Source organism: Ceratotherium simum, chromosome 2, assembly GCF_057802395.1.
Source record: "Ceratotherium simum simum isolate JZ-2026a chromosome 2, ASM5780239v1, whole genome shotgun sequence".
Taxonomy (NCBI): Eukaryota; Metazoa; Chordata; class Mammalia; order Perissodactyla; family Rhinocerotidae; genus Ceratotherium; species Ceratotherium simum.
Window position 1 is genome coordinate 39,092,085 of NC_141901.1, and position 11,460 is coordinate 39,103,544.

At 48.2% G+C, this 11,460-nt stretch overlaps 1 protein-coding gene across 1 annotated transcript; it reads left to right on the forward strand.

Moving 5' to 3' along the window:
* Positions 1 to 672: 672 nt before the first annotated feature.
* On the forward strand, positions 673 to 10,351 carry LOC147917908 (SLAM family member 9-like; the record flags this gene model as incomplete). Its single annotated transcript, XM_087417610.1, has 4 exons — positions 673 to 767; positions 5,887 to 6,278; positions 8,588 to 8,904; positions 10,262 to 10,351. Coding segments are annotated over 4 exons (894 nt in total), but the record flags the coding sequence as incomplete, so codon positions are not given.
* Positions 10,352 to 11,460: the final 1,109 nt, after the last annotated feature.

Below are 11,460 nucleotides of genomic sequence, written 5' to 3' on the forward strand. Positions count from 1 at the left end.
AGTTTCTGTGGGGGTTGCTTTGCTCTGTGGGGGAGCATTACTAGGACTAATGGGAGCTGAGAAAGCCATGTGGGTACCAGCAATAGGTAAATGCCAATACGTGCATTGGGGATGTAGGGGTTTGACATTTCACACAAAGAGCTTTGTTGTTTTGCTCTCAGCTTCTATTTCAGGCAACTGACAGTTGAAATCTGTGGAAAATCCAAATGGAAATTTGACTCATTAAATGGCGTGGGGACAGAGGACAGGAGAGGCTTAGCTCAGCCTGGCTGTAATAGAGTGACCTCTGAGCTGACCTCAGGCTGGCATTGGTGGACAGGGGCTGCCTGGAGCAGGCTGTTAACCAGAGAAGAAGAAAAAGGTTTCTAGTAGGTGTAGGGATGGAAAGTGTGAGGTCACTAAACTGATTTTGCCCCAGGGAGGGGGCCTCTCCAACACGGCATATCATAGAGTGAGGCTGTTTATAATTTATTCTGCAATTATTTTTGAGTTCCTCCTGTGGGTGCTGGGGATAACGCAGAAGATCTGAATGGTTTACTCTAACCATAGGGCTGAGATCTCAGGACTTATATTTAGCTCCGCCATTTGGGTGGGGAGGTGTAAGGGGCTAATCTGAGAGAAGCTTTTCTTCTGCTTTTGTCTCTACTTCTTAGATGTTTCCTCTGCTGCTGAACAGGCTGGCAGGCAGCCTGCAATGGGACCCTGCTCAGCAGACCCCCAGCTCTGCTGGGCCTCCTGGCTCCTGGGATTCACCAGCCTCCTCCTCAGTGAGTGGCAGGGGCTCCTGGGAGGGAGTGCAGTAGGGTGGAACAGGGAGGCAGGGTTTCTTTCCCTGTCTGTTGTCTTTGGTGAACAAAGAGACAAAACAACTCTCATAATTTACCAAATGCACTGTCCAAGGGTGAAGAGAAAGAACAAATGGCCTTTTGGCTGTGGGGAGGCTGGGAACCCTGAGCTCTGGGAGGCTGGGCTGCTTTAAGGGAACCATTAACAGGGAGGTGACTCCACTTCTGCTGCAAGAGCAGTGAAGACAGGAGAGCCTGGAGCTGCCTGGGGAGAGGGATGGAGACAAAGAAGCTGCTCCTGAGGACAGAGGAGATGGGAACAGGGCACCCCTGGCCTGGAACTCTGAGGGGACCTGACAGCCTCTGCTGCTGTCGTGTGGAGGAGGGGCTGACCTGGCACCCCGTGTCTGAGCTGGAGGAATCAACTCTAGTCTGGGCTTCTTGGGCTTCTCCACTGAAAACGGAGAGTGAAGGAACAACTCCTTGCCTGGGTTTGGGCCTCATCTCCAAGGAGAGAGTCCCTGGAAGTCTCACATTTAACTTATAATTACTTGTCAATTTTGCATTTCACTACAGTGTTAGTTTTCACCTTAAAAAGTTGATAAGTATTTATCTTTGGGTAAAGTGAATCCTCTAGGGGGGCCCCTTTTTCCTGCCTGTGTGTTGCACCTCCCTCCACTGCCAAATGCTGCTCAGGTCCTGGAGACACCAGACTGAAAGCACTGTTTTAGAGAAAACCCTGGAAGCAAAGGAGGTACCCATCAGTTCGGGAATGATTGACCAAATTGAGGAGCGTCTTTACCATGGAATAATATGGGGGATAAAAAACAATTGGAAATTGGTGGCATTTCCAATTTCCATGAGTCAGATGAATGGATTTCCATGAGCAAGATGCAGGAGACAGAATACAATGAAATTCTGATTTTGTAACTGAACAGGAACCTTCATAATTTAAGAGTGTCTGTGTACCCACATGTTTATACATGGAGAAAATGTGGAAGGAAACAGTAGACTGTTAACATGGGTTCCGGGACAGGCAGAGCTTGGGGAGCAAATTGAGGAGGGGAAGTAGAGAGGGGAGAGGGTTAAGCAGAAGGGAACTGAAAGAAAGACTGTCCTAAAGAAGGACAAATATCTCAGCCATGACTGTATCTGAGATTTTATGTTTATGTATAATGAAATAATTAAGAACAAATGGGAAAATAATAACTAGTGAATTAGAATTCAGGTGAAAGCTATGAAAGCTTTCACTGTTGGATTTTTTTGTTCTAATATCCCAGCCACTATGTGAAGTTGCAGGGAATTATATGAAATTTAGCACGTTAGAGAACATTTGCACACAGGATGTCTTGAATTAACAATGAACTTTGCATTAGACACATTTAACTAGGTAACTGTATGTCCACAGGAACTGTAGGCTTTCTCCACTTCTTCAATTTTATTTAAATGGAGAAATATGTTGAATTATATAGACTTTTCCCCATAGGCCCTGGAGTTTTAAGATTATATAAAAAGAAAGAGAGAAAGAGAGTGACTTGGTGGTGGGGAGAAAGGAGGAAGAAAAAGAGGAGGAAGCATTAGAAAAATACACAACATTTTATGATGATTTTTGAGTGTTTAATTTTGTATTATGTAAGTGAATTTTAACTCTATCTTGTTTACTACCATGCCCTCCCCTGGCTTTATTTTCTTCTTCAGGATTCGATCTTTTGTAGACCAGAGAGCTCTTGCTGCCTTCCTTCTCTTTCTAAGTCTTCTTCCATTTTCCTCACAGCTGGTGCTCAACACCCAGATTCTGGGGCAGATCCTTACCTGCAGCCTGAGGGCTGAGCCTCCTCTCTCCCTGCTTCCCTCTTTTCTAGAAAGTGGGGAGTCTGGCTGGGCTGCTGTTTAACCCTCCTCTAGCCAGAAGTGCCTGGTCTGCTAATGCCTCTAAGTACTTGCTTCCCCTTTCCCAGGACAGGGAAGTTGGAAGATGAGACTCCAGGACCTGCTCAGATCCTGGTGATCTGAGAGTGGTGCTGGGAGAGAGGAGCCCTGGAGAGGGCAGGGAAAGGGTGGGAGAGCTGATGGGCAACTTCCTGCAGGGGAGAAGCACTGGGCAGGAAGAGAGGAGACCCGAGCCCCATGTCTGCCTCTGTCCTGTGTGACCTAAGACAAGGTCACCCACCAGGGAACCTCCTCCTCTGTGAAAGGAGGGACCTGGGCAGATCCCCTCCGAGGTCCCTCCCAGCTCTGACATTCTGGGATTCCTGCCTCCACCCAGACAGGACTCTTCCATGGCTACTTCAAGGTCTCTGCTCTGTCTCTTTATCCTGTCTTGTCCTTACCTGTGCCCTGACAGGGACTGCCAGCTGGTGAGCCTGTTTAGGGCACCTTCAAAGAGAAGATGCCTGACAATCCCTGTGGTCACTTCCTCAGCCCTCCAAGGAGGGAGGGGATCCTCCTCTTCAAGTCTTGCCTTTGGGATCCAGCCTGGACCTCTGTTCTCTCTGTCTCTGCTCCTGAGAGGGGTCTCCAGACCACCTGGAAGGACACCTTCTTTTTCCCCCAGTGTGTGGAAACTTGGTCTGCAAACTCTGTTCAGGAAAGCACGCTACAGCTGTGCTGTTCAAAAGCAGCTACCTGAGAACCTCTGCCAGAGCTTCTCAGTTTCTGTCTGTTTAGCAGAAAATACCAGCTTCTTTCTCTCTGTTCCCCTGGTGCTGACCCCCTCTTCCCAACGCCGGGGGGAAATAGACAAACATTGTTTGGTCAGAATTACTGGTGAAAATCCCTTAGGAAGGGGTCTCACTGGAGACTGAAATGCTGTCTCTCAGAATGTCCATCTGCACGTTTCCACATCGGAACAGGGCTGTTCCCTTGAGCCCCAGGTTAAAAAGAGCACTTATGTTTAGTGTCCATTATGGTACCCAAAATTGCATATTTGAACATTTGATTAACTCTGAATGCCATGATTGATTAAGATGTTACAGAATACTTTTATTTCACTTGCCAATTAATGAGGGAACAAGTAGGCTGTTAGAACCAGTTCAAAGGAAGTGTCAGAGACCACACCCACACAGGCCATCAGGAATGCTGGAATGAGTTTACCATTAGATGTCCAGCGTTTGTAGGAGTTTATGGTATTTGTGGCTACACAGACAAAGATCTAGAAGGATCCATGTCAATGACAGTGCTTACCTCTGGGAGGAAGCACTCTTTGAACTTTTATTTTAATCAACTCTATAGTCCATATAATAGATTTCTATGAACACATAGTACTTTTACAATTACAAAGCAACTCGCTAAAGAAAGGGAAAAATGCCCACACCAAATAGACTTGATAATATAAATTTTTTCAACCCACACTTGCGATAACCTTTAGGTTTTCCTTCCTCCATCTTTACTACTCTCCCCAGCAGTATGGATGTCCTCAGATACTTGGTAACAAGGGAGTTGACACTGGCCATGGAAGCCAGCTGCTGTGGACACAGCAATACGTTTCCTTTCAATCTCAGGGCTCTGGTAAACAAGAAGCCCCTGGCTGGACTTCAACTCCATATAGCCACCTATGGGATTGCACCCATGGGTGTCTGAGCCCATCCCTGTACCCGGGAGGTGACCCCTGAGAAGGGCAGCTGGTGGAGAAGAAAGGGCACCACCCTGGAACCTGGGAATGTCTGGGTCTGATCCCAGGTAGGCTTGGTCAAGAATAATCATCATCATAATGAGAAGGAACACATTTATGGAACCATTATTGTACACTGTGCTGAAAGCTTTTATCTTCTTAAATCCCCACAATAATTCTATGAGGTAAGCCCTGTTATTATTTCCATTTCACAGATGAGAAGGCTGAAGGCAGAGAGGTTAAACAACAGTGCAAGTCCACACAGCCAGAAAATGGAGGACCTGACCCCAACTTAAGTCCCACTGACTCTGAAGACCAAGCTTTAGACCGCTCTGTTACACTAGATCACCCAGTCTGACACCTCAGTCCATTTCCATAAAAACACACTTCGAAGTGGGACTGAGAGACTATGAGGACGCTGTGGTTTCATGTGGTGCAGCTACAAGGTGGTGGAGCCTCCACCACGTGTGACAGGCCCCCTCCCTCCCTCTCTCATGGGACATGTAGGGTGGGATATAAACTCCCCTTGTTCTATGACCCTGAGGTATTGTACTTATTTCTTACTACAGCACAGCCTAGGCCATCCTGACTACACTGCCTAGAAGGAGAAGGAAGGGAGAGCAACCTCCGTTACTGTATTAATCTATTGCTGTGTAACCTGTTTTTCAAAAACTTAGCTCCTTAAAACAACACCATGTACAGTCTCACAGCTTCTGAGGGTCAAGATCCAGGAGTGGTGTAGCTGGGTCCTCTGGCAAAGGGTCGCTCAGACTGGAATCAAGGGCTTGGCTGGGGCTGCAGTCAGCCAAAGGCTCAACGGGGAAGAATCTGCTTCCAAGCTCACTTGTGTGATTGCTGATAGGATGCGGTTCCTGTGGCTGTTGGACCGAGGGCCTCAGTTCCTCCCTGGCTGTTGGCCGGAGGCTGCCCTCAGTTCCTCGCCATGTGGGCCTCTTCAGAGGGCAGCTGACAGCATGGCAGCTGGCTTCATCAGATGGAGGGAGAGAGTGTGAGCAAGACGGGTCACAGTCTGGTATACCTCCCATCCCTAAGTGACATCCCATCACCTTTGCTCTAACCTGTTCCTCAGAGAAAATGACTAGTACAGACCAAACTCCAGAGGCAGCGGTTACAAAGGGTGTGAACATGAGGAAGGAGGGGTCTTTGGACCAACTTTGGAAGCTGCCTCCTACAGATGTGCACTTAGTATGTGCCAGAAAATGTGCTGGTGATTTTGATCCCTGATCTCATTTAATTCATACTATCATTGGACACAGGTAAGAAAACTGCTGGTTAGCACATCTAAGTAATCCTTTCAAAGTTACACTCCACTAGAACCAGGACTTGATTCCAGAATTGCTTAAAATTCACTGTACTAGTCTGCCTTCCAAGAATCAAGGGAGTATATTGGGTGGATTTTATTAAAAAGATGGGTTCTGTGGTTCTCTCTTTTATTCTCAATGAAAAAACACTCACGGTTTCTGTTTCCAGTGACCTAGGTGTTTGCAGCACTGGGGTCAAGAGTTGTGGAGCACATGGTTCTGGAGGTCAGGATTCTGGAGTCCACATTCCTCTGAAGGGGATCCGAGGAGGTTCTGTGTTGTTTCATGTGATGAAGGAGCCAGGAACCGAGCTGGAGGAGATTATGTGGGGCTTTGGCCCTGGCTTAAAATATAGAGTCATGTTGCGTGTCCATAATGGGTCAGAAAAGACCCCAACCTGGGTTAGCCTCCAGGACAAGTACAAGCAGAGGGTCCATGTGCCCAACATGACATCCCTGAGGATCGAGAACTTGACCTGTGAGGACAGTGGCCACTACCTGGCTCGAGCCAGCTTAACTGGAGGAGTGGAATTCAGCCAGATTTTCCATCTCACTGTCTACGGTACGTGACACCCCCTCACCTCAGTCCCATGGCTACGGCCTTCTTTTGTACCCAGGAATGTCACATGGGCCCCATTTTGCAGGACTCATTCCAGATGCCAGCCTTTAGGCTCTATTTTCTCCCTTGAAATTAGGATAAGTCGGTTCACCACAAATGGAGAGCAGAGCTGAGATTCACACCAGGGATAAAATCACTTCAATGTTTTGGAAGAGGAAAATAGAAATTTGGGGGAAATGGAATTTTTGCCATAACACTTGTTGTTCTTTATAGGATTTGGTTTACTTAATTTATGTATTAGTTTTCTATTGCTGCTATAAGAAATTACAGTATTCCCCCCTATCCAAAGCAAATATGTTCCAAGACCCACAGTGGATGCCTGACACTGTGATAGTACCGAACCCAGTATAAACTATGTGTTTTCCTACACATGCATACCTATTGACAAAGTTTAATTTATAAATTAGTCACAGTAAGAGATTATCAACAATAACTAATAATAAGATAGAACAATTATGACAACATATTGTAATAAAACTTACCATAGATCTTAGCACTCTCGGCATACAATTTTTTTTCTTTCCTTATTAAATCAAGAACTTTCACCTTTTCCCTTATAGGAAGCACTTTACAGCTTCTTTTTGGCATTTTCAAATAACCAGCATCACTACTCTTGCTCTTTGGGGTCGTTATTAAGTAAAATAAGGGTTACCCAAACACAAGCACTGTGATACTACCGTTGTCACCTGATAACTGAGATGGCTACTGAGTGGCTAACGGGTGAGTAGTGTACACAGTGTGGATGCGCTGGACAAAAGGATCATTCACATCCAGGCGGGATGGAGTGGGATGATGTGAGATTTCAACACACTACTCAGAATCGCTTGTAATTTAAAACATGAACTGTTTATTTCTAGAGTTTTACAGTTAACATTTTTGGTCTGTGGTTGACAACGACTAACTAAAACTGCAGAAAGTAAAACCACAGATAAGGGAGGACTGCTGTACTACAAACTTAGCAGCTTAAATCAACACAAATTTATGATTTTATTTTACTGTATGTAGGTCCGAAGTCAGACGCAGGTCTCGCTGGGCTAAAGTCAAGGTGTTGGCGGGGCTGTGTTCCTTTCTGGAGGATCCAGGGGAGAAAACATTTTCTTGCCTTCTAGCGGCTGCCTGCATTCCTAGCTCTCACCCACCTTCCTCTATCTTCAAAGACAGCAATGGTGGAACAAGTTATCCACACAGTGCATCCCTCTGAACTCCTCTCTTTCCTCTTCTACCTTTAAGGATCATGATTACATGGGTCCCATCCAGATAATCCAGAATTATCTCACTATTTTAATGTCAGCTGATTAGCAACCTTAATTCTATCTATTACCTCAATTCCCCTTTGCCATTAACCTAACATATTCACAGGTTCTGTGGATTAGGACATGGACATCTTTGGGGGGGGCACTATTCTGCCCACCATAATTCAGAAATCCTTGTGTAGTTCATCCTCCCTGTCCCCTGTGTTCTTACTCAGCCCCAGCCTGTGCCCAGCCATATTCATAAAAGATGCCACAAATCCAGCCCTAAGAGCCTTCATAGATGTAGGAGAAAGTTCACCCTGCCACACTCTTCAGAATTCTTTTAGCAACTCTTTCTTTCCCTACAGTTCCTGTGCATAGAGAAATACCCTACTACAGAGAGTGTGGCTTTTACAGCCTAGGTCCCCATGGGATTTCTATGACTGGCTTGTAAATTTGTCACTTCTCTTCATCTCTGTACCACAAGTCCAGTGGCACGTCCTAACCACACTTGGGCTTGTCATTCCTAGTCGCTACCACTGCATCTCCCACAGAAGTCTCCACTTTTGGGCACATGGGGCTATTTTCTGGACTCCCAGAGCTGGCCGGATGTCCCTCTTCACCGTGGGCTGTGTAGTCCCGGGAATCATCTCGGCACAAGAAGCAGGGCGAGGGCTCTGGACCAGGACAAGTCCTTCAATCTCGACTTCTTCTAGGAAAGACCCAATTTCTAAAAATAACGGGCTTTGGGTAGCTGGAATGCAGGCTTTAATTTCTTGTGGGAGATTTTTAAGACTTGCTCAGTCTAGTGACATCACATAAGGCTTACCTCGGTGGCTCGCTTCCTTCTTGTCTCTGGCTATATATTTAGCTTTGGGGAAATACTATTTCGTCTATAAAATGTCTCACCCTCCGTAGAGGGAGGAAGCCAGAGCTTCAGTGAGATAGTGGATGAGAATGTGCAAACTGTAATGTTCTTCACTCATGAGAGGCTCCATTCTCTTGTCCCTCCTACCCCAGAGCCCGTGCCCCATCCCCAGATACTTGTCCGGTCACGGTCCATCACAGCAGGCTGCTGCAACGTCACCCTGGAGTGCAGGGCTGGGGAGGTCACAGAGGACCTGAAGGTGACATGGGAGAGCAAGGGCCTCCCCAGGGAGCTGGAACAGAGAGGGACACCTGGACCAGCCCCCAACTCCTGGACCCTGACTGTGAGCCTGCCTCTGAGCCAGCCCAATGCCAGCCTCACCTGTGTGGTCTGCAATGCTAAGGACCAGAAAACTGTCACTTCAGCCCTTGGGGAGGTCTGTGCCCATGGTGAGTGCAACCTGCCAGAGGTGAGGGGAGCTCTCGGAGATCAGGGAGCACTGGGGTCTGAGGACTCTGGGCTTTTCTCCCCACTGTGTTCATCAGCACCACCTCCACCTGCTCACCCCACACAGGAGTCTAAGAGGCCCATCCAACGTGTTTCTGTTTTTAAATGTCTTTCATGTCTCTGCTTCTCTCCTCGTGCCCCTGCTGGTAGGCAGCAGCTGTCCAGTCCCTCTTCCCACCCCACATATCATCCACAGTGAGTCCAGAGTGGTCTTTTGGGAAAGAACTTGGATTGTGTCATTTGTCTGTGTCACCTGTGGGATCTGATCTCCAGTGACTCCAGGTAGGATTCAGGGCTCAGACGCTCCTCTGCCCATGGTTTTGGCCTCAGTGACACACATCGCTTCTCAGTGCTTGCTTGGCGTTCCTGAATATGTTCTGCTATTGCCAGCTTTGAGCCTCTGGATATGCTGTTTCCTCTACCATCATTCCTCTCACCTCTTCCCTTCATTTCTTGCCTTATTCTTATTGAAGGTCTTCCCTCAGGCATGGATGACTTCAGTAACATGTGCCCCAGGTTGTCACACAGGGCCCGGCACTGGGTTTAAAGCTCTGCAGTGGCCATCTTGACATTTCTAACAATTTTTGAACGAAGGGCTCCTCATTCTCACTTTGCACAGGGCCCTGCAGGGGCTGTAGCCATCCTGCCCTCAGGCATCAGGGTCCCTGGTCCCCACTGAGTGGCAGTGTTCTGTTTATGAGCTTGTCTTCTCTGTAGCCTGGAACACCTTGAGGGCAGGGGCCATGTCTTGTTCTCCTCTGAATCCCTGTGCCAAGCATAGCATCTGGCACAGTTTGTTCACAGTGTTCCAATGAACGAATGAATGACCTGGTACCCCTGGGTGCAGCCTCGCCCCTCTAACCTATCCTCCATGAGCTGCTGGAGGGATCTGATGTGTCAGCATCACATAAAATCCCCTGTTACCCTCCCCTGACCCCCCGTACTGGAGCCTTGGATAGACTTCAACACTCAGCATGACCTACAAGACCCCCTGAAAACAGACTCCTGCCTCCTTCTGATCTTCCTATCCCGGCTGCTCCCTGCCCTGAGCCCCTCCTCTCAGTTGCAGTGGGTGCTGGCAACTGCCAGGGGCTGGCTTTCTGACAGAGCCATAACCCGAACATGGTGCTCCTCCCTCCTGGAATGCCGTGCCCACCCTGAATATCTGGTAAACTCCTATTCCTCCTTCAAGAGTCAGGTTATCCATCCCCTCCTCTGGGAGGCCCTCCCTGAAGACCTGTGTACAAGGTGTAAACCTCTATTGCACTGCGATCTCTCTGGCTGGCAGATCTTTGTTATTTTCTCAGTCTTCCCCTCAGGGTGATGAGCTCCGTGGGCATGGACCAAGTCTTGTTCATCTCAACATCGCTGGCACCAAGCAGGAGCTCGGGCACTGGTTCAATGAGTGAACCTCATGCTCCTCCCTCTTCAGTCTCTGAACAGGACCTTCAGACTTCTCCCCCTGTTCTCTCTCTCCTGGCACTGGGTATCTCAGGTTTTCCTCTGCCTTAATCTTCTTCACTCTCTCTGCGTAATGGGACACAGATTCAGGTGGACAGACCCCGACATGCTGCCTACAAGTCATCCTAAGGATCATCCTGGCTGTGCTGTTCTTCCTTGGGGCTGGACTGTGCCTTTGGAAGACATGTGAGAAGAAGAAATAGATGGAGATTGGAAGAGGCGTGTTGCACTTCTCATTCCTAGCCCAGATACCTCCCCTGCCCCACTGGGCTCTTGACTCCCTTTCTCCTGCATTTAGCTGCTCAGGGAATGTCCTGTGGAAGGGATGGTGTATAGACATGGCCTTGGGGTTCATAGCAGTCGGGGATAATACAGGTTTCCAAGGCCCCGATTCAAGCTCCACTGTGTGACAGTCTGTCAGACTCAGGTGCAGAGTTGCAGGAGGAACACAGGAACCATGATGGTGACATCCACTATTTCGAGCTGAGCAGCAGGAGTCTCGAGGTGGCAGAGACATGATGAGAGCTGGGAGCAGTGCCCAAATGGGCTTTCCTAGGTCCCTCTGTGCCTGTGTCTGGGCATTTCTGGCAATGCTGTCTCTTTAACTCTTTGCAGATAGTCACCAGTGTTTACTAAGAAACTTTACAACTGGGGCCGGTGTTGTGCTGGGCACTTTGTGGGAATTCACGTGCAGTTCATGTCAGCAGCATTGGTTCCATGTGGGTCTCTCTGGGGCCTCTCTATCCCTCAGCTGTTCTAGGAACCCTCTGTCTTGCATTCCTAGGGTACGCATGAACGTCATCTAGAAGAAAAGAAGCCCCTCACTACTGTCTACAGTGAGATCCAGAAGACAGGCCAGGCCATGAAGATGGTTTAATTGGAGAAAGCAGGGGAATCGGCCTTCCTAGGACACCTCCAAGATGTTTGATCCCTGTAGACACCCACCTCTCCCAGCTCCGGTCCAGCTCCAGCTGCCCCTGGTCTGCATTACTCTGACCCTCATGTCCTGAACTCTCTGGCCACAAGTGGCCCTGTCGCTTTCTTTTACACCTCCCCA